Genomic DNA, 26,847 nt, shown 5'->3' with positions numbered 1-26,847 from the left:
AAAGACACATCTTACAAGACGGAATTCATACCCTAGCCATTGGACACTACAAACTAAAACCGTGCTTTACATTTATGGACTATGATCAACTCTTTGGTCTAGAATAAATTACGAAAAAGATACAGTTTTATACTTCTTTGCAGGTTCCGGCATGATATTAACAATGAGATAAAAATATAATAACATCTTGAATTCATTAACTATGTCTTGAAAACTGGCAATGCGCCACTGTCAATGCATATAAAAAAATGTCAATGTCCCAGAATCGGCATTGTGTAGTAGTAAGGATCTAGTTTCATTAATTGTACTCTTAGCGCTATTTTTTTAGTTTGATTCTTCGAGACTTAACGCTTTTTAAATTTTGAGCTTTTTAAACATGTTTACAACAGTCCCTAAATTATGAAATCCAATTGAAAATTCAGGTTTCTACTCAGTAGATTGCCTACATTTTTTAATTTTGTCTTAGGGGGTACAATATTGGCAACCTCCCAGTAAACACGCTTTAGTTGGTCCAACTGACGGGCCAGTATTGGCTACAGTTGGCTAACTGTTGGCATTTCTTGCCAACCATTAACCGACTGTATACCGCGTGTTTTTGAATCGTAAGTTTCCCGTAAGTTTGTAAATGTATATTATAAATATATTCACTTAGACCATGCGACTAATTATCAAAATTATTCAAATAGATTCATTCAATGATTAAAACTATTCAATAGAGTTAGTTTAGTTTGAAGCTTTTTATCATTTTTTTTTCTTTTAAACGCTTTTTCTACCCTTTAATTAAACTTTTAAACTCAAACTCTCGTACACCTCTTAATATAACCGTTACGCTGGTAAGTAGAAATATTTTACATTTATCCATTAGTGACACATTCAGATATAATTTTTGACATTGGTTGAGTTTTTAATTTATTTTTATGATGACACCATTGTTGTATTTGTATAAGATATTTTAGCTCTATTTTAACTATTATCAAAAGTTTAAATACAGCTAAAATGTATATGTGCGTGTATAGTAGTATGTTTATGTGTGTATTTCTGTATGTATATGTATGTTTGTATGTATCTATATATATATATATATATATATATATATATATATATATATATATATATATATATATATATATATATATATATATATATATATATATATATATATATATATATATATATATATATATACACACACACACACACACACAGAGTGTCTGCCAGATCAGGGGAATTCAGGGAAAAGTCAGGGAAATCAGATATCTGCAAAAAATCTAGGATAATCAAGGAAATTAGGTTGAATTTTAAAAAAATCAGGGAGAAATCAGGGAAAATGGCTCTTCATCAAACTTACATAACTTAAATAAGTTGTACATAGTACATGTAATATAAAAGTTTATTTGGCAGATAGTTTTATGAACTTCACTTGCATCAAGCGAATCTTGAATCTTCACTTGCAAAAATGTAAACAATTATACAACCCATATTAAATGTATCAATACTTGATACATTTAGTGTGGGTTGTATTATTGTTTACATTTTTGCAGTTGAAGAGCATTTTTCTAAACGAATCTAGGTCAATTTTTGTGAAGTTGAATTTGGGTAACTTTAAATTAAATCAAGGAAAACAGGTAGAAGATCAGGAAAGTATCAGGGAAAAGTCAGAGAAATCCACCTAAAAATATTGGCAGACATCCCTATGTATTTTGTATATATTGCATATAATATATGCCATATACAATATTGACATAATATGTGCAGTATATAAATAAATGGTATATGCAATTGTATATACAATATGACATATACATTTCATATTAAGCATATATAACATTTATATTATATTATATTATTATATATATATATATATATATATATATATATATATATATATATATATATATATATATATATGTATATATATATATATATATATTCATATAATGCATATAATTATAGCATTTTATTAAAAGGGACTTCGACTTCTGAAAACTATGAGAAAACTGTTCAAAATTTTGGGGATCAGGAAAGTAAGGTTTTGGATAAACTATTTGTTTTTTTGTTTTTGTTTTTGTTTTACTACTTGTTATACATTGTATATGTGTTACGCATACATACATTGATTAAGATGCTGACATATTGACAAAGGAAAACTATTTATATTTTTTGTAAAAAAAATTAATTTGTGTTTTAATATAAGTCATAAATGGATGAAGGCTTTAAAAAAATACATATTTCATGTTACAAAAATACACATTTCTACTTTTTTATGCAGATAAAGGTTTTAAATAACGCTCTTTTCCATGGCCTTAATAACACAGCACAAAAATGTGCTAGAATACCATTTTTACAGCAATCAATTCACCTACAGGGATAAATAACATAAATGTTTAAAATTTTAACTCCAAATATTTGAGTTCCATAACACCTTTATCCATGTATGTCTTTAATTTAAAAACTAGATTGTGTTTTTGAAACCAGTTTTCCAATAAGATTCAAATGCAATCAAATATTATTTAATTATTTATGTATGTTTATAGAGAAGTTAGCAGCTTTGGAGTTAAGATTAACAGAACTGGAGCAAAAAAATAATTTTTTAGAAGTTCAAAGTTTTTTGGATAATGAAGATATTGTTGTTCCCCTGGCCTTCCAATAGAAAGTAAGGAAGATTTGGAGAGGCTTAACCTTATGATACAGATGAAATCTGAGATGGCTCTCTATAAAGTTTGAAATTATTTTTTGTATTATAATGTTTCTAGCAGTCTTCAGGTTGCGTTTAAACTAGTAACTATTATTTTATAAGATCAAAGATAAGTTTTTTTATAAGTCTTATAATTGTAATTTATCAAAGGTAATTTAATAATACCTTAGTTATATTATACCGCATTACATTTTCATTTACCTTTGAAAAAATAGTTTAAATAAAAAGTTGTAATATGTAGCATTATTTGTTTTTAGGTCGAATATCTGCGTTCTATTGGCGGTAAAGTTGAACGTCCAAAATACATATGATGTGTGTTGGGAGCCATGTTTTCCAAAAATTTTAGCGTTTTATGTAATCTAAACGGATCTTCAAGTAAGATGATAGCTACTGGAATGGGCAAGGTTAAGTTGCGATGTTATCATTTTGTGTTAAAGTGCTTACTATGTAAGTATTACTAGTTATGTAAATTTTTAGTCTATTAAAGTCAACTGTATTTTTATATTTACAAAAATATGTTTACAACACTAAGAAAGAATATAATATGTTAGTACTTAGGACAATTACCAGTGTTGTCATTAGTTGTAAATTTGTAAGATATTATATTCTCCCTTGGTGACTTGAACTTATTATCATATGCACATATTTTTAAAACTGCTAACCAGTTAATGTAATTCTTGATTTGCAAAGTATACATATAAGAGCTTAAAAATAACTTAAAAATAATTTATATTTAAACAAAAAATAAATTGAGTTTTTAAATTTATTTTCATTTTATTCTTTTAGCAGCAGTAAGAATTCAGTATCTTAATTCCAAGGATAAAGATATTTACCCGATGGTTTCAAGATGGTTTCAGGGCGCAAATGATCAAGGAGATGGGCGAATAAATAGACAGACGAAAAGCAAGGTTATAAAAAATCAGTTGCAGTTAATCAATGAAAAGAATATTTAGTTATTATTTTCTTTTGAAAATTTATAAAAGCTTATTTTTCTTGATTTTATTTATAAATCTAATTTTTCTTAATTATTATTAATAATTATCTAATAAATCGCCAGGTTTTTAAATATTAGCGTTTTACAATATTATTTTTAATTAAAGTTGCCAATATTAGTTTCAAACCTTTAATAATATTAACTACAATAATAGAATATTTTTAGTTCTTTATTTGTAAATATTTTTCTTTAACGGTCTGGAAATAAAAGTGTAAAAAATTTGTTCTTTTTTTTGTATTCAACTAAGTTATCAATAAATAATACAATATTTTGTGTCGACAGTAATACTGTTTGGTAAAGTCTGATATACAAACAATCACTATTAGATAGAAAATTAAATATGAAAAAGCAAAGTTATACTTTGTTATTAAGCAATATTCAAAACATGATTTATAACTTTTGCACTTTCAATTTAAGCGCAAAAGTGAATTTAAGAAATCGCGAAAAAAAAATCATATAGTTGGGCCGGTAATGGTACCAACTGTTAGCCAACTGTTTTATTACTGTTGGGCCGTTAATGGCAAACAATTGTTTAAAAACAGTTGGCTAAGTGTTGGTAAAAGCGTTACGTTTTTTTCACGGTACCAACTAAATAGCCGACTGTTGGCCCAACTGTAGCTAATAGTTGGTTATTAGGATCGGGCCAACTACTTACCAACTGTTCGATGTTTACTGGGCTTACCCTATATGCGCATATGTAATTGTAAATGCATATGCAAATTTTTCTTGGTTTATTAAAAAACCATTATTTGTTAGATTTAAACTAAATTTAACTAAAAGTTCAATATCTATGCATTCGCTCCTGATGATGAAACACTTATCCAAAAAATTGTAACTTGATTTATAGGAATGCATTCTATAATAATATATGCTATACAATGATATATTATTTATACTAGATGTCTAACTTGCGGGATTTTATTGGACGAAAAGTGAAGCCGCTTTTTTTGTTTACAAATTGAATCCGCCATTTGTAATAAGGGCAAAAGCTGTATCCGACGTGCGAAATAAAAGTTAAAAATGCATGTTTTTGCCCGAATTAGAAATGGCTTCCACGGCTTCACTTTTCGGATCGAAGTTAGACATCTAGTTTATATAATATATCATTGATGCTATATTACACATAAAGACCTGCTAAAAATTTTTGACGGTCCTGGTTGGTTCAAAATTTGACATAGTTTGAAAGTGATTGAAAACATTTTAGTTTGAAATATTATATTTCGAATGTTTCTTGTTCGAAAGTAGAAAAAAAAAAATTTTCGTTCGAAAAATAGACAGGATTGAAGCAGAAGCAAAAATGGTTAGACGAAGACAAGAAGAAGCTGCAGCCCTGTTTGACTCACATTCTAATTGAAATATTAACAAAAATGTCCTCTACTAACAATCACATGGCACTGTATACGGCAAATTAAGTCTTAAATTTTTATAACAATGCCGTGTCCCAATATTTACAACGCCATGACTTAGAATAGAATTTTGTTGAATCATCTTTTATAATCATAATATTTTTAAAAAACTCAAAATTAAAAAACACTTTCTACGTGATTGCTATGCTTACTTTTCGAACTATAGCAGTCCAAAATCATTAATGCCATGTAATTGTTAATTAAATCCATCGCCTTCGTCAAACTAAAAATTCGAAATAAAAAAATCGAACTAAAAATCCCCTTTTACAACAGTCATGTGATTGTTAAAATACAGCCACGTAATTGTTAACAAATTTTTCGAACTAAATCTCTCAGTTCGAATTTCTAATTTCGAAGCAAAAATTTGACACTTTCGAACCAAACTGTACCGCTCATTTAATTTACTAGATTTAATTCCACATTTTATTCAATTGAAAACATCACATGATTGAAAACATCACATGATTGAAAACATTACATGATTGAAAATATCACATGGTTGAAAACATCACATGATTGAAAACATCACATGATTGAAAACATCACATGATTGAAAACATCACATGATTGAAAACATCACATGATTGAAAACATCACATGATTGAAAACATCACATGATTGAAGAGATTAACCGAAACTATTGAATTTGATTCCCTATTTCTTGGAAAAGTCAATGGCTGAGCGAAACGGATCTCTAAAGTCTTATGATGCTCGATTATGACCCTCACCTACCAAATATAGCAATAAAATGGCTGACTTATGTTCAATCGAACTGATTTTTGGAGATTAAAAAGAGCTGAAAATTCGCTTAAGTTTACCAAGTAGTAAGTAATAAAACAGACGTTTGAACTGTGCGATTTACAGTTTCCAGAGAATAGTAAAACGAGCATTTTCCAAAGGAGTAAAAAATATTAGCTACAGTTAATTTTGGCAGAAACATCAAGAAAAATTCTAACAGGTTTTAAACTAATGAGAAAACTCGTGTATTCTCTGAACTTAGAAAAATTCAATTTTTAATGCGCAAGTATAAATTTATCGGATTGTCGGTTAACTTGGAGTAAAAATGAATATAAAAAAATTAGCTGCAAGTTGGTAAGGCCAAATAAAATCATGCATTGAAATTTAAGTCATTTTTACGTCTATTAACAGTTTTGCAGCTGTTACATTCCGAACCTCTCCACAATCACAGTACCCCAGCGTAAAGTCTTAGGCGACAACATCACTTTTTCATAGTCGTAGTGATATTGGCCCCGTTTGAGATACTTTACATATGATACTTTGATACTTTTAAGATAATAATTAAATATTTGAAAGATTCGTAAATTTTATACAGACGCTTCCAATAACGATGGCTTTGATAGCCCCCGTTGCATTTGGGTTAAATACTCTATCAGCCCCCGTTGCGTTTGGGTCAAATACTCTATCAGAGCTAAAATAGAAAGTCATTTGAAGTTTACATAGAATAAAATCCGCTCAATTCCTTGAACAATTTTTACAGGCAATCTAACGTCTGAATAGAACGATGGCTTATGCTTTTGCGAAATTAAAATTATTGGGTAATTCACTAATCCGGAATAGAAACATAGCTGATTATCTTTCAGACTGTCATACCCCGTTGCACACGTCGTACCCGTCGTACGTTTGAAATCTTACTTCAAACCTGAAGTGTGACTTGAGAAAGCAAAACAGAGTTGAGAAAGCAAAACAGAGTTGAGAAAGCAAAACAGAGTTGAGAAAGCAAAACAGAGTTGAGAAAGCAAAACAGAGTTGAGAAAGCCAAAGTTTTTTCCGAATGCAAGAAGCGAACTTGAAATATCAAGTTAGACTTCAAATCTGAAGTCTGATTTGAGCGGAATACAAGAAGCAAACTTGATCTAAAATCAAACTTGAAAAACAAAGGTTTTCAAAATTTCAAGTCATATTTTTTTAGTCTGGCACAGATCAATCTTGAAAAATAAACTTGAAAATAAAAAAAAAAAAAGAAAAAAAAACTTCAAAAAAAAAAAAAAATAAAAAAAAATAAAACAAACCGCCATCATAATTTTTTTGATGCGTACAAATTTTATTATTACGATATAACTTACTCGAACTTTGCAAATATAAAAAATGTTTGTAAAAAATAAATGTAGTTACTTAGGTATATTGACATTATCAGTTTAAAATGTTAAATTGCGAAAGTATTTTTATCAAAACTCATTAGTATCATTGTGAACGCGCATGTTTTTAAAAACATCTTACATGACGTATGTTATAACCCAAAAAGCCATATGCTATGATGCCATTATAAATACTAATGATAATTTTGAAATTTCATCCTAGCATTATAAAATCCTAAAAAATCTTGTACTAATAATAAACAGCGTTGTTGCCTAATTGTAATATAATAAGCCGATTCCACAAGGTTGTTTATTATCTTTTAAGCCCTACCATCTTTGTTAACATTTAAGTATGAATCGGCGTGAGCTGCATTTTGGAAGAAAAAGCAGGTCCTTCAAAAGAAATTTTATCTACTTATGCTCAATGGCCTGGGTTGTTCATGATTTTTGAGTTTTTGCTGACTCAGCTATAAAACAAATTTTAGAAGCTCGTCAACAAGTTCATGTTACAGATATCCTTGCAAACAATATTTATCTGCACCTTTTTCTAACTGAACAAATGAAAGTGAAATCCAATACAGTTATATTTTGAGAAGTACACGTCTGTGTTCTTTTTAAAATGCAATTATATAGGATAAATAAAATATCTTGATAAAGTAAATGTATAAATGAAAATATTTGTTTGCGAAGATATTTTGTTTAACGTTAAACTTTGTTCTTTTTTATGTTTTAGTTAACAAGATACTATCAATGGTTCCGTAAAAGATTTCTTACAAAAAATTTTTTTTAAAAGTTTTCAAACATTTCATAACCTGCTGAAGGTTTACTTCTTACATCCAATCACTTTTATTACCTGATCCAAAAACACCTGCGGGGAGGGGGAAGGGGGAGGGGGAGGGAAGGAGTACTTTTAGAACAAAATGAGGCGTAAGTTTTTTTTGGAAGAGACAAAGACTTGAAGCACTGCATTGCCAATATCATTAACAGCCAAACAAACATTGATAAAAGTCCCACATTACTGTGAAGTTACAGATTAAAACTGTTTTATGTTTTTTGTGCCAATGATTTTGCATGGTTTTTATTTTGCCAATATCATATATTTTTTTAAGAACTTCTGTCCAATTGCAATATAATTTTTCAACGTCTAGTTTTTCAAAATTCACTGTTCGAAGTAGGTTTCTAGCTTCAAGACATCTTCCTGAGATATTTGAGCTTTCTTTCATAAAGGCTTTTTACACTAGTCATACCAATTTATCCAAAACTTTTTTATTTAGTGTAAATCAAACTTAAAGTTAAAGAAACTTTGTCACTAAATTCATGATGTCAACATGTTAATAAATGTAATAATACCAAAACAAATGTTAAAATGTTAATGCCAATACACAACATTAACATTTTCAAATTGCATATTACTCTGTGTAAACTCAATTGGTCAAACTATAGTATTTTATTCGTGTTAAAGGTAAACTCCTCATTTTACATTACATTTTTAATACTTAAAGGCATATATCCTCTTTAAATTAACGGTGCTCGAGAGTTTTAACATGGCAAAAGAAAAGATTGAAACGACCATGATTGATAGAAAGTTGAAATAAAATACCACCAACTACCTACATTGGCCTAACTTTAAGTAACGCAGTGTCCCCATTGGGCATAAATAATAACAATGTTCTTATTATTTTATATAGTTCATTATAATAATTTCTAACTTCTAAGGCTCCTAATTCGTAGAAGATTTTTTAAAAATAAAACAGAACTAGAAGAAATATTGTATCGAATCAAATATATTTTTTAAATTTACCTATTTTCAATTATAAAAATCTCTAAAATTACTTAATTCGTTCGCATAGAACGCCAATAATCAGCAACGCAAAGTTAATAATTAGCAACGTGGCCGTCTCAACTACTCGGGTGATTTAAGGCATGTTTTATACAAAAGCTAAAGTTTTAGAAGGCCTAAAAGAAACTCATCATTTAAAAAAAAGTATGAAGATTTTTAGGGCCAGTTTTTTCACATTCGTATCGAAGAAAGATCTAGTAAATTGTCCAATTTTTTCCTTAAGAAAAACTTGGTTAAACCAATAAAGGCATTTCTGAGCAGTATTTTCAAAAAGGATGTAATATTTTTGAACCTCAAGTTCAATAAGAACTTACACTTTAAATAAGTAAATATAATTATTTATATTTAACAAAAATAAAGTACTATTTTTTGTTAAATATGAATGAATAGATTAGATAGATGTATATTTTTATCTATTATCGGCTGTTTCTGTAAAAACAATGTCGGCCTTTGATAACGGTATACTTAACGTCAAACTCTTAACGCAATCAATCCCGCGAAGTGAAACACGTCACACGCGTTTAAACAAAAATAACACGAAAAAAAAAAAAAACGAAATTTTCTCAGACTGGCCTTAAATCACCCGAGTAGTAGATATTTTCATTTTCTATATGCGATGGATGAGTACTGACAATTATTTTCATACGCATTTGAATTACCCAGTCATTGTAATCTGAAAGTTTTGAGTTTTTGTAAAATAAATTTCATTCAAAATGCTGTTGGTATTTTATTCGCATTTATAATTTGTTTTCAATATCTTATTTTTAAGAGGGTCCTCAATGCATTCAAAGTTTTCGAATTTTTTTTTTTATGGTTAAAAAACGTAATGCGAGTAGCACTTATAGCACCTTATATTGCAGTGTTTGCAGAGTGAAAGCGAAGAAAGAGAATAAGATTATGAGCGAACATGAATCAAAGTTAGACTTGAATCAAAATCAGTTGAAACTAAAGTTTCAACTGATTATTTGAGAAGCAAATTTCTCAGAAGCAAATTTCTGAGAAGCAAATTTATGAGAAAAAAACTTCTGTGAAGGAAATTAAATATGGGTTATCAAATATTAGTGACAAGTTTAACGAATACAGCTTTCTTTAGACGGCCAGAAAAATAATTGTAAGAAACCAAAACATATTAATCATGCAAGTGAAAGAAACTTCAAGAATATCTACAAAGAGAATTTTAAAAGTCTAATGGTACGCTAATGAATAATGGATGAAATTGTAATTATGCATTTTGATGGCAAAATAGTTGAAGCGTGCGCTGAAGAACGAACAACTTTTTAAATAAATCTATTTTCTCTCTCAAGGTTGCAGACATTCTGTGTGTAAATGTTTAATTTTAAATGTTTCAAAGCAGTATAGACTAATCTGAAGCCTCAATCAACAGATGTTTAAAAAGATTGAAATTAACCAGTTAAAAATAGTCGATATCAACTCTATTAGAGTTCCAGAAACAATTTTCTTTCTCAGGGGTTATTAAAACTGAGCCATAAAAACTATTACGCATTTTACCTATTCCCAAATGAATAATATAAAAGGTTTAGATTTGACAAAAGTGCGTAATCTAATTTGTTCACATAATTATTATAAAATCTTATTTATTCGCATAATTATTCACAAACACTAACACATACCAGATGCAAGTCCAGAACGAGCATTGGGTGCATTTGGCTATAAGGATGGCTGCATCCACAAAAATAAATAAATAAATAAATAATTGCATTACTTATACTTAGTTTGGAGATTTACAAAGTTTTTTTTTTTACTCCATGTGCAGGACAGTGGAGCTTGTTGCTTTGCCTCTTTTTCTATATGGTTTTTTAGGCAAAACTAATTTTCATGATGCGCGCTACTTTCATGACAAGTGTTATCTTAAAATCTTAGTTTCTGTAAAAAATCTTGCTTAACTCCCTCCGAAACATAGTGCCAGTGAAGCAATACAAAAAGCAATGCAACGACGAGTTTAAAACAACCCCTAGTTTGACAAATTTAACACTTTTTGGTATCCCCTCCCAAGCATTCATATGAGGCGTCTGCAAACTATACTCCACGGTTCCGAAGCAGTGTGTGCAGCATTGCCATCCAATTAATATAAGAAACGAAACAGTAATAACGATGAGCGTGCGAGTCATTTGCTGTTCACGTTTTTCCATCATCATTGTACCTGCAAGATTTTTGTATAAGTATATTTATTAGTAACGACAATGGTGTGAGAATTTTTGGAAAAAATTTTCTTTCTTTTTTAAATCCATTGTCCAATGAAACTGAAACTTTCACAGGCAATAAGTAAACACGGGAAGTAATAAATTGTGCAAAAAAAAACTTAAGCTTTAAAAAAGCTTATTGAATTAAACTACAAGTCACTCGGTCATTCGGTTAAATAAAAACAGGTTGGTCGTCCTCGAAGTGGTAGAATAGTTGCACAGAACCAAAACAGTTAACTATAATCGCGGTAGAGGAATCGCGATTGTATGAGGATTTTTAGACAATTCTCAATCATTAAAGCTGTTAAGAATCAAAATATGTACAAATGCATAATAAAGAAATATAATGCTGCCTCGTTCAAGAAAGAAAGATTTTAAAGAGGATACAGCAGGATCAGTATAAAGAATTTAAAATAAAAAAAAAAGGAAAATTATTTCTGGTGATTTCAAAGCCCTAATGTAAATTTTATCGAACACTTTTATAGGGAGCATTTGGGTCGCCAGTTAAAACATAGCCAAAAAACAAATTTGTGAAAGACGATTTTAAGAATGGTCAGTAAAAAAAATGTTATGGCTTTTTGTTATTTGTTATGGCAATTGATTGTTATGGCTGTGCAATAACAGAAACTCAGAATTAAGTTCTAATCAACTTTTTGTAACCGTTATGAATCGGAAATTATAACTTGCAAACTGATACTTTTGCACTCCACTGCCATTTTCATCCTTTACAAATACATTTTCTCGTGAAATCAAAATGTGTAATTTTTTTTGCACAAAATTAAAGTGCTTTCTCTTTGCACAAAAAATTTCTTTTATTTCATTATTATAACGAAAGTTTCGGTTGAACAAAGAGTTAGTAAAATAATAAAAAAAAAAAAAAAAGAACAATAAACTTTTTGACGCAGAAAGAAGAAAAAAGAAAAAAGAAAAAAAAAGCTACCTAAACATTTCTTTCTCATAAATTTTCCCATTTCTTTTTTTTGTGCTGTCATCTTTAAAAAGATCGCCAAATTCAAAACAGCAACTAAGGTCCAAGGAATTGTAAAATGACCGAGACAATGAATAAGAAACTTAAAAGTTAATTTTTCTGGGATGTCAAAGTTTGCGTTTTCGATATTCCATTTGGTAGCATTTTTCTTTGGGATGTAGCTAAAAAAATGTGGTAGATTAACAAGAGCAGAAAACAAAGTTAGCCCTATTATGCCAAAACATGTGCGGTTTGTCGTGTAGACTGCTTTAAACTTTATTGGAAATGCAACAACCAAATATCTATTTAAAGTGATGCCAACCACAAGCCAATTTCCCCAAAGAAAAAAGAAGCAAAAATTAGGAAAACTTATCCAGCAATACACGACAGCATAGGTATAAGAGTTTTTTACTGAAGGAAGCAAAGCAGGGAGACTCTCATTTATTACAAAAAAAACTAAAAGACAGTTATCGCATATTCCTAACACAATGAGGTAAATGGCTGTTGATCTACTTCGCTTAAGCCTGGAGTTGATTACTCTTTTCCAAACCGTAATTGCAATAATATTGCCAATTAGTCCGATAAAAGAAATGGAAATGCCAATAGGTGCGTCACAGTACCAGCCAATTGATTTATCCATCTGAAGCTATGATAGTAAAGATTTCAGATACATATCTAAACTAAAACCGCAGTAATTTACTAAATTAGTTTGGGGTTTACTAAACAAAGTTTTGAAAAAAGAGATTTTTTTGTCTTGCAATTCATAAACTATATAGATATATACATAAAGACATAGAGAAAAATACATGAAACAACTTTGGATTGTTTAAATGAAACAACTCCGGCACAAAACTCATGAAAACATGGAATCATCAATCATAACAAAAATTATGGAACCGCAGCCTGAAAAACAAGTACGTTTTTAAGTAGCAACGTTTTGCGCCCATTTTTTTAAACGACCAAATCTTTTTACTAAAAAAAATATAACAATCCTGTAGTAGTATTAAGGACTACTTATGCTTAAGTTAACAATCATATAAGTATATAAATAACCATATAATAATATGTAAATAGTTATATAAAAACAAATAAATTATTTTGCTAAAGTATACCATTTCTACTTGTTATGATTTAGTGGTAAGTACTACTAAATTATAAAAAGCAGAAGGCTACCATTGCTATTTATTTTACTACCACTGGTGTATAATAAATAGCACTGGTAACCTTCAAACCAGCGCTTCCAATTTAAATAAGTATTTATAATGATTACGAACTCCAAACCTGCAGTTATTAATTATTCATATAAGTAAAAAAAGAAAAGATAAGGTAATTAAATATATCGCGTCGCGTCGGATGAGAAAAACTGAGAGTGATGTAATTTCGTTCGAAAACAACTGGAAGAAAATTCAATATGGAAGCGGTGAACGCCTCCACATAGAATTTTACGCTACACATTAAATTTTCAAAGTGTATGCGTTATTTAGGTTGTGTTTTTATTATACCAGGATAAGTTTTCATGCTGTTTCAAGAACCAAATTCTGTATAATGGATTCAGAAATCGGCATGTTTAGTCCTGTTTCCATAACGCCGAAAAACATACTTTTTAAAACTTCTTTGCCAACTTTTTACGTTTCTTTAAGGAAAAACTTTTGACAAAAAAAACAATTTCTCGTCAATTTTCTTTTAATTTTTTTTTTTTGAATAAATTAAATTTTGTTCGTTCCATTTTTCATAAAATACGCTTTGAATCATGAATATCATGGTGTTTCCTTTAAAAATTACCACAGTTATAATTTTGTAATGTTAAGTTTTGTAATGCTAGAAGAATAACTTATACAAAAAAGAAAAACTACAGAGCTGCTAAGTTGTGTAAGTTTTCTTCCTAGATTTTCTTATTGAAGGTAAATTTAAGAATTATCATAAAATCTTTAATTACATAAAAATCTTGCCTAACATTTCATTCCGAAGTATTATCCGATAAAAGCCTTATCACTATCGATGGAATAATGAAAACGATAAAATAATGGTGCTGATGTCGCTCGTTTGTAAAGTACGAAAAGAAAGTCTGAACAAGTTTTCGCCAGCTGCTACTAACAGTTTGCTTCACTGACGTTGGAAATTTATTTCCGACATCAGTATTTAAATATGGTGAGATAAATAAACAACTTTATAATTCAAAAACAAGGAAGACATTAAAAGGTAAAAATATAACTACGCATGGGGATTAAATGTAACTGGGCATGGGCATTAGGTCTTTAGCGAATAATAACCAACTTCTAAATCAGCTTTTTAAGATAAAATCGAATTTTCTGAAATTTGTTCAAGTTGAACTCTTTATGCGTTTAAAAGAGCAAAAAACTTTTGGGTGAGACAAGTTTTATATACAAATTAAACTTTTCGCAATAATAATTTATATTTTTATGTTTAAATATATAATTATTACAAGTTCGGTTTATTTTAAATAACTGATATAGAAGTTTGTACTTTCTTCGTTACAATTTCTTAAAAATCGAACTACCAAAGGCCAATAGTTAAACATAATTGATACAGAAATTATTCGGAGTTCCATTATGGTAATTTAATATTAAATATTACATCAGAGATTGTCGGGTCGATAAATAATTCGACGACCACCATTTAATTTGGACGAAACTAAAAGTTCTTTGAATTTAGCTTCGTTAGAAGAAGAAACAATAGAAAACCTTTGAACTGATTTTAAATCAATTGCTTGTTTATAAGCTTAAAATGAAAGAAAATTGATGTATTACATATTATGAATTTTTCATTTATGATTTCTTTCGTCATTCAACGTAAATAAAGTGAAACAACTTGCTTTTTTTCAAATGATTATTTTTTAGTTTTTTCCATTTGAAATTTGAACTAAATATTTAACCCAATAATATGCAACTTAAAAATTATTATTTTTAAACTACATATTGATTTATAAATATTAAATAAAATATAACTAAATATTGATTTAAATGATATGATTGATGGATTGTTTATGTTGAAATTACAATGATACAAATGGACTTCTTGATGCTTCTTCATTAAAAGTCTCTTTTGAATTAAAAAGAGTGTATACTTAGCTAAAAATGACTATCAGAGCAACAAATGTAGAAGCTGAGCTTCTAAAGAAAAAGATAAATAAGATCACTAACTGGTCAATAAAACAACCCAAAAACCTAAGGAAGTAGACATCTAACTAGTTAAATCAAACTAGTTAAAACTAGTTAAACCAAAAATTTGCGATGTGTTTGTAAATGTGTTTTCTGCTCTTTGGAAAAGTAACTGGCGAACTCGAATGACAAGTTACTACAAAAATGTTCGATTGCATTGTTGTGGAGTTTAAGATGAAATGAAACAAAGTTTTAGCCTTACTTTTCAAAAATAATATTAATAAAAATAAACAGCCCTAGGCCTAGTATTTTCAAGATTTACAATTTGATAGTAAAGCAAATGTTATAACATAGATTTTGAAGGTTGCACATTACACATTGTGTAATGTGCAACCTTCAAAATCTATATTATAACATTTGCTTTACTATCAGATATTACAAAACATTTAGTTGTTGTTGTTGTTGATGAATTTCGATTGATTGTTGATGAAAGTCGATTGTTATTGCAACTTTTGTTTCACTCTTTCCTTGTTAATTAGTTTCTTAACCAATTTGTTTCTTGATCAATTTGAGTTGCTGTCCAGTAACTTTTCAAAAAAAAAAACACAGAAATTTTATTCAAGGTACAAATTTTATTCAAATTTTATAAAAGGATGCGTGGAGCTGGAAAATACAAAATTGAATCAAAATTTTTTCTTCAAACGCCATAATTTGCCAGAACTTTTTTCTTTTTTTTTTGCCTAAGCTTTTCAACTACTCAAGTCAGAGAAACTTGAAAAGTTGCTGAAAACACGATTCAAATTATTCAAATTATTCAAAGAAATCATCATTTTTTTTGTATAATTGTCTGTCAGACAGATATGTTGGTACATCATTCCACAAAAGAACAATTTGCCGTTCTAAAGAGTAGAAGAAGTAGCGAGTACTCCATCAGATTAGCTTGCCCAAACACCGGAGAATTTCGAAAAAAATGCATCAATTAGAACTAGTGTCAAAAAAAAGTATTGGAATTTATCAAGAAGTCCATAACTGCCAAGAACTTCCACTACTGTATCCCTATGTGTCTCGTGTATTTGATTCTATGGGAGGAATCCTTAGTACCTAAATGTTGTCAGCTATCATAATTAAAAGTACACTCCTTTCTTGAGTGAGTCGTTTTCTAAAATAAGCTATCAATAAAGGAAATAAAGATCTTGAAATCTAAAACGAGGCCACATTTCAGGAACGTTTAGAAAAAACATTATCTTTTATTACAAGAAGAAAAAAAAACAAAAGAGGAGAAAGAAAACTCTGTTTTATCTCCTGGCGCTACTATGAAGTTGCTGATAATAACAGCATGTTATTTGAGTGGATTGAAAAAGATAATGTGAGGAGGTTAAGAGTAATTCTTTTCATGAATCATTATGTTTGAACTGATGTTAAATCTATGAGAGATTTTCCAGATCAGAAGAACGGTCAGCAGCAAAAATCCAACTGGACGTAATAAACTAAACTAAATGCTTTATTTAAAAAAGGGAACTTCTAAACTGAACCACTGAACTATAAGTTGAATTATTAATATTTATTAATCAGTGATACAAATTTATTTTGCATGATTTTGTCGGTAAAAGAAGACTGTAAATAAGACTGTTAAGTTCTCCTTTTGTCCATGGAAAAAAAAGCTTTAGAGGAATGCAAAAAGAATCTGATTTCTCATTTATGCAATAAAGCTTGAAGATCTTTGCGGTGTTGGAACTGTTAATTATTCGTGTATGAGTATAGTTTTTGAAATAGAATCAGAAAGAAGAAGATGATATACGATTACCTCCTTACCAGTAACGAAAACAACAATCTGCGATATTTTTTTCTGTTAATTCAATTATCACTTTTTTGTTTCCAAAAGCAAAGCTAGCAATATGTTGCATAAAGAAAGGCGTGTTATTATTTTTCTCGTATCTCTCACTCAATTTGTAATAATATCGATCAAAAAGTTTATTTAAAATTCTCCTTTCTTTTTCTACAAGAAACGTCACTTTCATTATTTCAAATACCTTTTGTTATTCTTAAACACACAAAAGAATCCAAACACAAGCAACTTTTCTAAAAATTTGTCTAATATAATTCGTTATGTAATTTTTTTCAATAAGTTCATTCCTAAGAGTCATCAAATACCTGTCACCTCTTTTTGACGCATACTTTTTGACAAAACAAATACGCTGAAACGAACACACACTGAAGACAAAACAAGCATAAAAACTCAAACTCCGAACACAACCAAATCTAACAAAAAAATCACGATGTATGTTAGGTACAGGATATCTTTAAAAGATTGTGTATTGGTTTCCAACCTCTTCAGTTTTAAAAAAAATACACCTATTTATTGTCAAGCTCAACGACTTTAGTTTATCAATGGCATTAACATCCGTGCATTTTGTAACAACAATTAAACCATACTTTTTTTTTTGTTGTTGAAAATCTAAAACTAAGAGGTCAGTGACACTTGTTTCGGTAGATACGGTTTTGTGGGAAGAAGAACTTTTGTTTCTCAAATTTACTGTAGTAAATCTATATTATATAGCCTCTCCGTGGCGCACTAGTAACTCAGGTAACTAAGGCCAATGGGACACCAAGGTTTAGGAGGATAAGAATCTTACCTAGATTTCATTTTAAGGCAAATTTTCATCTGTTGGGCCTTTTTGTGTAATCGTAGAAGTATGCTCATTTTTTCACTCGTCAGCCAAAAGAACTCGTATCCAAAAAAATCGAGCTAACAAGTGGTCCAACACTATGATGACTCGTAGATATTTAAAGAAATACTTCAGTACATTAATATGCCACATTCTACTCCGGAAGAGTACTTACGTAGGTTAGTGTTCAATTATTGTAATATATATATATATATATATATATATATATATATATATATATATATATATATATATATATATATATATATATATATATATATATATATAGATATTAACCTTAATAACTTTTACCGTGCATTACAAGAGCGATTTCAGTCATACAAAAGCATAGCCATTTGTTTACTTTTTCCTGGAACTTTTTGACACAAATGACTTTTTTTCAGTTCAACCTTCTGTTGAATGTTTGTGTTCAGCAGTTTTCGAAAAACTTTTTATTCTTTTAAATGTATTAGAAACGTTTATCCCATAACCACTGCTTCCACAGAAAGACTTTTTTCTTGTCTAATAATTGAGTCATATTTGTGAAATAAGATATCAAATTCACGTTTTAATGGAGTTTTAATGGACATAAAAATGCACTTTGCTAGTGTTGTAAAGAGACTTAAAGATTCATTGTAACCATCAGTAAATTTTGTAAATAATTTTTATTGATTATAAAATACCATTTTACGTTTTTCACCAAAAACGTTGTTTTTTTGAGTAGCAGTTGTAGTCACTGATTATGTGTCGAAGTTGAAAGGATGGTGTAAAATAAATTTGAGTAATAAAATATGAATATGTTTAGCGCATATGAAAATGAGTTGTATTATATTATATTTACTAATATTATCATAACATTTTAAACGTTTTAGAGAAGGAAAGCTGTAATAATTACGCAGTAATAGTTATGCAGAAATATTTATGCAATAATTTTATTCTGCACTAATTTATGACAGATTAAAGTAACTTTTATAGTATCCAAATAATATACCTTTGGGAATTTCAGATTTTGAATCTGTGGACCTGTAAAATCTCTGGTCTGAAATCTATGGACCTGTCAAATCAATTTGACTATAATTAAATTTTGTGCAATAAAAAAATATTTGTACAGTAACTTGTAAAGTCAACAGTAAAACTTTTTAAAATTTAATTCAAACTTTAACATTCAAACCAAACGATTTGCTAAATTCTCTTACGCTCTATTGCGCCCTCGTAATATTGTTGCAATCTTCGATCAGCGAAATATCCGTCTCTGTGATAAGTTTCAGATCCAAATTCCAATATTTTTTTCTGCTGTTTCTCCTAACCTTGTGTTATGTCATATAATAGTAATATCCCGGATGTTGAAGGTTCTTGCTGTGTAAAGTGTTTTGGTTCAAGACTGATATCCACTTTCAACCTTAAGATACAGAACAACTAAAAGAAGAAAAAAGAGAAAAACAGTTAATAGATATTAGAGTCTCTGCCCCAGTATATCAATCTCTAATTCCAGTATATTTAATTTTGAATTTGCAAAAGAAAAACTAAATAAAATATTCATTTGAGTTCATTATATTTTAATTATTATCCACTAATAAACTATTTCAAAACACGTGCTTCATTTCTTCCAGGTAAAGAAATTTCTGCCATCTCTTTCTATTATCGCTCAACTTAGCCTTTATTTCATCTCATCCTTCTCAATTTCTTTCCGCTGCGTCTTTCTTCTTCATCTTCAATCAAACCTTTACACTTCTTGTTTTGTTTTCATTTGTACAACTTATTATGTAGGTTCCAATGCTGCTGTAAGTTAACCATCTACGATCAAATAAATTTGATAAAGTTCCAATACTGGGATTTTCCTTTCTCTCTAGTAATTTTACATAACTTGGTCTATTTTTAATTCCGTAATTCATTAGTGTTTGTAGGTTGCACAAACTAATAGCAAGCCTTATAAGTTTATATCATGTTAACGGTATAATTTATATATATAAAATAAATATTTCTTTGAACTTTAAAAGAATGTTCTAGAAAATTCTCTTTTAGGTGCTGTAACTGTTACGGAACAACCATAGCGAGGTTAAGGCCAAAATGACAACGCAATATATAAAGGATGAATGTTGGCGGGTATTGTGATGGTGTAAAATGAAAAGATGTTGCTAAGCTTCGTCGAAATTATGTAATACCGTAGTAAAAGATTTTGACCTCTTTACAAACGCTTCTTAGGTTGAATTATAGGATGGTTATTTAAAAACATTCATAAATCAAAGCAAATCACAACGGTAGAAGCAAATCAGTACGGTAGAAGCAAATCACAACGGTAGAAGAAACATTTTTAACTGTTTCTAATTTGATTGCCTCAACAAGAAATATTTCAAATTACCAAAACACGACTGTCGGAAGATCTTATTGGTCGGAGTAGATATAAAAACGTCTTATAAAATATATATATAAGTTTTTCTTTAAAAGCCTAAATCAAATAAATGAATATTAGACAACAAATGCAAAATCACATATTCACTTATCTTTTGACTTTTTTAGTATTAGTTTTCGTGATAACAATTTCCGTTAGATTAAAATCGTAAAAAGGCCACCTCTTTCCAATATCAATCAATCAATACCAATCAATATCAATATATTTCGTGTTAAGAATGTTGTAAAAAACACAGGTAACAAACTAATAAAACGCAATGACCTGAATAAGATAAAGAAAAGACAAGAGAAAAACATAAGAAGTAAATTTGTCACATAATAAAAGTTGAACTTTACAAAAATTTATAAGAAACACTTATAAAACAGACTTTAAAAGTGTTAAAATATTGGTCAAATAGTTATTATAATGTATTCACATATACATACATTCACATATGCATACGCATATACACAAATAACAAATTATAAAATGTACACAAACATAAAGGAAAAAGTTATAGAGGTAAAGAATAAAGTTAAACGTAACTTTTTAGGTAGAAATGATGGAGTGACTTTAAGAACAGATTCTTGGATCTAAGGATAAAATCTGTTTTTAGGGTGTACGGAAGGGTCTTCAGGGTAACAGATTTTATCCTTAGATCTTCAATACACTGATATGTAATGGAGTTTATTCCATGAATTCTATCCTTAGAATTTCAATACACTGATATGTAATGGAATTTATTCCATGTTTAGTTGTCTGTTTTTGTGGGATGGATAAGTTGTTCAAAGTGACTGATCTTAAGTTATGTCCACACGCTGTCCTACTATTAAAGTAGTTACGAAATATGGAAGGAAGAACACCTTGTTGTTGATCCCAGACAAATGAACAATTTAGAAACTGGATTAAATCAAAGAAACGAAGAACTTTAGATGTAAGATACATGATGTCAGTAGGGAAGTTTCTTGGATAGAAATTAATTATTCGTATTGTTCTAATTTGAAGTGAAAAGATTTTAGAAAGACAGACGGTTTTTGATTGCCCCCAAACTTGGCATGTATATTGTAAATGTGAACCAAAAATTGAGTAATATATTGATAGTAATGTTTCAAAATTAACGTAGTGTCGAATTTTTGCGAACATGCCGTTGGAACGGTTTAATTTGAGAACAAGGTTATTTATGTGTGTTTTAAATGAAAGTTTTGTCATCCATTATAACACCAAGATAAGTTATGTTACTAGACAAAGGCAACTTTTGGCCACTTTTTCTAAAGTTCAAGTATTTTGGAAGATTTTTGTTAGTTTTTTAGAAAAGTTAGTTTATTGCGTCTTAAATATTTCTATTTCTGTTTTTTTAGTATTCAATGAGATTTTATTTTCTCGGAGCCATAGAACAAGACTGGCCATATCCTCATTAATATATTTATTTAGTTTTTTGAGGGAGTTTGTCATTAATTGAAGAATTGTATCATCAGCAAAATGATGCGTATATGAATGCTTGATAGGAAGATTAAGATCATTGATGTAAATAATAAAGAGAAGAGGACCTAATATGGATCCCTGAGGAATACCAATGCAAACGCTTTTAATGTCTGAGAAGGTGCCATTTAAAGTAACAGACTATTGACGATTGGAAGGGTATGATCTAAACCATTGCAAGGGTATGCCGTGTTCACCATAATAGTTAAGCTTTGATAGGAGAATGTCATGGTCTACGGTGTCAAAAGGTTTTTGTAAATCAATGAAAACCCCAAAAGCAAAGTTTCCATTATCAAGAGAAACTCTTATACTTTCTGTAATTTCAATAAGAGCGTGAGCTGTAGAATACTTTTTACGAAAACCAAACTGGTGTTTATATAAGCATTGATTTTGGTTTAGGAAGTCGTATAAGTTATTATGCATAACTTTTTCAAAAATTAGAAAGAAGAGAGATCGGACAATAGTTGGTGCAGTCAACCGTAGATCCTTTTTTGTGGACTGGAATGACTTGGGCCAACCTGAAGACATCAGGAACTATTCCTTTGCAAAATGAATTATTTAAGATGATGCTTAGTGGTTTGCATAGAAATTTTGACACCAGCTTAATAAGTTTTGTTAGAAGTCTGTTTGGTCCGACACTCTTACTTTCTATGAGAGTGGAATTTTTATAGCCAAGGGTTTCCTCTTTCGTTATTGGTTGCACATATAAAGGGTTGCTATTAGGATTGGTCAGATACTTTTGAAAGTTGAATCTAGAATTTGGAATTCCTATGGATAATTATGAAGCAATCGTAGTAAAGAAATTGTTAAAATGATCAGAGATTGCTTTAGGATTAGTTTCGTACTTGCTGTTGATCAGTATGCTTGTTGGGGAGTAATTTTTATTTGGCTTTATATTTATCAACTCTTTTATACCTTTCCAGGTGTTTTTTATATTATTGGTATTGTGGCTGAAAAAGTTTGTGTAATATTCCATTTTGTTAAACTTTATAAGATTGCTCATACTATTACCATATTGTTTAAACTTTATAAAAAGTAAAATATTCTTTTTACTTTTTTTTGATTTGAAAATTTTTTATAAAGCTTATCTTTAATTGTTATTGCCTTTCGTTAACCAAGATTGATTATGATAAGTTATTTGATTTTTTGTCATATTTCTGTAAGAGGCATGTTTGTTCAAAATACAATAAAAAATTTCGATTAACTTTTTAATGGAATAATTGACATCATTTTCTTCTTTTATAAAGTCATCTCATTCAACATTTGAAATATCTTGGATAAATTCAGCTTTTTTAAAGTTTTTAAAGCACCTCCTAACAATAGGTTCAGGTGAAGTTTGCGTTTTGGAATGCGACATTATCATAAACTGAGCAAAATGATCAGATATTGGAGCGGTAAGATTGCCTGAGATTATATCAGAAGAATAAAATTTTTAAAAAATACTTTTAATTACTGTTTCAGAATGAGTGGTTATGGGTGTAGGCTGTAAAATAAAAGGAAAAAGAGAATTTGAAAAAGAAAATTCTTTCGGCATTTATTACTTCAATAAATATAAATTCGAGTTCTTTACTTTTAACCAGGATCAAGTCAGTTCTAATTTTAAGGTTTAAACTAGACTTAATATACATCAAAGCACCACCCTTTTTAGCTTTAGTTGGCATGTGAACAGATACATATCCGTCTAAATCATTATTAGTTATAGACACATCTTTATCGTGCAGATTAGATTCAATTATCCAATAATATCACACATATTATTAAAAGATGCTTATAGTTTTTCAAGATTGTCAATATGAAATGTTTATATGAAGATAACTAACAGAACTTCGGGATAACTCATTGTACCTAAAAAACATTTACATATTTGCAGTTGATTGAAGTGTAAGATAAGTCATTGAGATCCCAAAAAAGGTTTTTCAAATTTGGATTATCAGATAGATTTTACGAGGTTAAATTTCAGTGACTTTCCTGTAAGTGTGTTAGATAACTCAAGTTCAGAAAGAAAGGAAGAAATTTTTTTAGAGATAGGAAGAAATGTTTTTGTACAGATTAAGCAGTGCTAGGCATTTAAAGTTTTGATTTTTTCATATGTAAGTTTGTCAACTCGATTACATTTTATGTGTATCCACTTGTCACATAGATGAAATTGGATAGCTGAGTGATTTTTAGCTACCGCTTTAAGACCACAAACTTTTTTCACTACCATCATTAAAAATTTACAGAAAAAAGATGGTAAAAAATAAAAATAAATAAAAGAAAATCTAAATCTAAAATCTGAAAAAATCTAAGTGAGTTGCATAAAAAAAGAAAATCAAGCAAGTAATATGTATATTTAAGTATATTATCTAAGAATGAAAGTAATATATTAACTTTACTAACTATTGGTTTATTGTAATTTAAGTTTGTATAAGATAATATAATCTTAACTAATATAAAATCTTTATATAAAAACTTTTCGTACTTCTTTTTGATTGACAGCAGTTGATTTTTTTCTTTATTTTTAACAGTTTTTTTTGTGTGTTTTCTTGTTTTGGCTTATTGTCTTCTCAAATTTTTAATGTGAAAATGGTATTTACTTTTTCTTCAACTTCTACTTTTTTAATTTTACAGTAAATTTTATTTTTTGATTTTCAATAGAAATTTTTTTTCCGGTCTTTTTTGAGATTTTTTTGGAGATTTTCACGCGAACTTTTTAACCAAAAATACTTTTTGAAATACCTTATTTTCTTTCCTTACTTTTTCGCTTTTTTTTTCCTTGCACGACCTTTTTTCTTTTACAATCATTTTCGTCTCGAACAATCTTCTACTTTTCAATTAAAACTTAACAGGTTTCTATTTAGTTTTTTTATTTTTCTTCGCCGTTAAAAAAAATACGTCCGCCATTTGCGAAGACATTGGGAAGAATCTGCGAATTCCCCTCTTTTCAAGTTTTGACGGCCTTAAACACAGATCATCAGGATAAGAGTTGTTTTTGCTGGTAATTTTGCTACCACAACCCTGTGATAGGTCACTTTTGTTGCATGAAAGTAAACATCCAACTTTAATATTTTTCGAAAAACGAGAAAATGTTAACATTTTAATAATTGATATTTTCTCATACCTCACCCCTACGTAATAATAAAATCTTGCGAACCTGGCTGTCTCGAGGAAACCCTTTGGTGTGTTGATAAACCTAATGAAATAGTAGTACGTATTCACTGGAATCTCTTTTCTAAGAAGAAGCAAGAAATTAAAGTTTAAAAATTTTACTATATTTGACAACATAATTTTACATTTTTTCATCATTCAAAACTCAAAATTTGTATCAAATAAAACAAACTAGAAAATTTTAAACTACTAGAAATAATAACGTTAAGGAAAATTGCTTATAGTATAATAAAACTTCAAAAATTTTAAATTTCGCGCGAAATATTTTTGAAAAATAATCAAGTTTTCCATTTGTTAATTTTTAAAATGAAAGTGTTTTGAAAACTACTTAAAATCCAGCAAAGAATCATGAAAAAAATCACTCCAGCAAAGAATCATGAAAAAAAATAGGAAGATTGTACGTGTTTTGTGCTTTAAAAAAAAATTTAAAATATTCAGTTATGCAAACATCTATAAGCTTCAGTGAATCAAGATTTCTTACTGGTATTTGTGAAGGTTGCGGGTCTTCTCCAAGAAGAACTTCAGAAGGTCAACAGGTGTCTTTTCCACCCTTTTATGACTTTATGGAAATCGAACTAAAATTAAAAGAAGTAAAATACTTGTAAAAGCTTAATTTTCCAGAAAGCAAGGAAACAAGGTTGGTTAAAAAAAAAACAACAATACCTGATCCCAGTTTCAGTAGTCCTTGACTTCTTTTTCAGTAATTAAGACGTTGTTTAACTTTTTTTTCCATTCGTTAAATTTCACTTGCACAAAATCTTCTTTTTGTCAACATTGAAAAGAAATAGCGAGCAGAGATCAATGTACATATGGGGCCATAGCTAAAGCAGTAATGTTGTGGTGTACTGTCATTGTTGTGGTGTACTGTCAGTGTTGTGGTGTACTGTCAGTGTTGTGGTGTACTGTCATTGTTGTGGTGTACTGTCATTGTTGTGATGTACTGTCATTGTTGTGATGTACTGTCAGTGTTGTGGTGTACTGTCATTGTTGTGGTGTACTGTCATTGTTGTGATGTACTGTCAGTGTTGTGGTGTACTGTAATTGTTGTGATGTACTGTCAGTGTTGTGGTGTACTGTCATTGTTGTGGTGTACTGTCATTGTTGTGATGTACTGTCATTGTTGTGATGTACTGTCAGTGTTGTGATGTACTGTCATTGTTGTGATGTACTGTCATTGTTGTGGTGTACTGTCATTGTTGTGATGTACTGTCAGTGTTGTGGCGTACTGTCATTGTTGTGGTGTACTGTCAGTGTTGTGGTGTACTGTAATTGTTGTGATGTACTGTCAGTGTTGTGGTGTACTGTCATTGTTGTGGTGTACTGTCATTGTTGTGATGTACTGTCAGTGCTTGAAAGAAATTCTTGAAAAAATGGTGAAAAAAAGAGAACTGGTTTCTAAGTTTTTTGTCAAGTTCGGGATTGATGATGGAGGAGGTTTTCTCATAGTAAGTCTTGGTGTTTCATCCAATGATTCATTTTCTACAAAAAAATATACAATGAATCTAGAGCTAATTTAAAAAAGACAAAATCCTTCAAAAAGTTGTTTATTTTCCAATTATCACTTCAAGTTGTGAAAAAAAATTAGTTCTTCATTTGATATACGGAACTCCGATGGAATTTCATTTTAAGGGTTTGTAAATCACCTTATGAAGTTTCTCAAAGAAACGTGGTCAGAAATTTGCTGGTCGCGTTTTTCTTTCAGGCTTGAAATGTGTGAAGCTCAAAAAACAAAGTTAACTATTAATCCAACTATTTAAACAAATAGCTGCATTAAAATTTAATAATTGTATATAATTAAATTGTTGAGAAATGGCTTTAACATTATTAAAACTGAATATTAAGTATTTA

General features: G+C 29.3%; 1 protein-coding gene and 2 long non-coding RNA genes across 8 annotated transcripts in view; 1 reads left to right on the top strand and 2 right to left on the bottom strand.

Annotated features, from left to right (window-relative positions):
* Nucleotides 1–496: 496 nt before the first annotated feature.
* LOC149884798 (uncharacterized) lies at nucleotides 497–4,113 on the top strand. Of its 4 annotated transcripts, none has more exons than XR_016455125.1 (5): nucleotides 497–833; nucleotides 1,968–2,024; nucleotides 2,535–2,718; nucleotides 2,953–3,142; nucleotides 3,482–4,113. It is a non-coding gene; the product is annotated as an uncharacterized LOC149884798 (long non-coding RNA). The 4 variants fall into 4 exon arrangements; XR_016455123.1 differs by having other exon boundaries at nucleotides 1,954–2,024; XR_016455126.1 differs by having other exon boundaries at nucleotides 599–613.
* Nucleotides 4,114–4,131: 18 nt separating this feature from the next.
* Nucleotides 4,132–26,847, bottom strand: part of LOC149884792 (uncharacterized) — a 97,437-nt gene continuing 74,721 nt past the window's right edge. Inside the window, exon 3 of the long non-coding RNA XR_016455127.1 lies at nucleotides 4,132–4,366. This is a non-coding gene — a long non-coding RNA (uncharacterized LOC149884792). The remainder of the gene's footprint in view (nucleotides 4,367–26,847) is intronic.
* Nucleotides 10,528–26,721, bottom strand: LOC149884797 (FMRFamide receptor-like). Of its 3 annotated transcripts, XM_090096187.1 has the most exons (8): nucleotides 25,663–25,934; nucleotides 25,481–25,574; nucleotides 24,986–25,063; nucleotides 19,181–19,400; nucleotides 18,976–19,038; nucleotides 13,006–13,171; nucleotides 12,173–12,879; nucleotides 10,647–11,192 (listed from the first exon to the last, which is right to left on the bottom strand). In XM_090096187.1, exons 7-8 carry the CDS (start codon nucleotides 12,837–12,839, stop codon nucleotides 10,909–10,911), a joined length of 951 nt encoding a protein of 316 aa, XP_089952313.1. In that variant the 5' UTR covers nucleotides 12,840–12,879; nucleotides 13,006–13,171; nucleotides 18,976–19,038; nucleotides 19,181–19,400; nucleotides 24,986–25,063; nucleotides 25,481–25,574; nucleotides 25,663–25,934; the 3' UTR covers nucleotides 10,647–10,908. The 3 variants fall into 3 exon arrangements, 2 of the variants coding, with proteins under 2 accessions (XP_089952314.1, XP_089952313.1); XM_090096188.1 differs by lacking the exons at nucleotides 18,976–19,038; nucleotides 19,181–19,400; nucleotides 24,986–25,063; nucleotides 25,481–25,574; nucleotides 25,663–25,934 and adding an exon at nucleotides 13,312–13,446 and having other exon boundaries at nucleotides 10,528–11,192; XR_016455054.1 differs by lacking the exons at nucleotides 10,647–11,192; nucleotides 12,173–12,879; nucleotides 13,006–13,171; nucleotides 18,976–19,038; nucleotides 19,181–19,400 and adding an exon at nucleotides 26,643–26,721 and having other exon boundaries at nucleotides 24,338–25,063; nucleotides 25,663–26,478.

The sequence above is a fragment of the Hydra viridissima genome, unplaced genomic scaffold, assembly GCF_058129835.1.
Source record: "Hydra viridissima isolate aposymbiotic clone 2 unplaced genomic scaffold, HvirCarnegie_v1 scaffold_8, whole genome shotgun sequence".
Classification (NCBI taxonomy): domain Eukaryota; kingdom Metazoa; phylum Cnidaria; class Hydrozoa; order Anthoathecata; family Hydridae; genus Hydra; species Hydra viridissima.
This window is presented reverse-complemented; position numbering and strand designations above follow the sequence as displayed.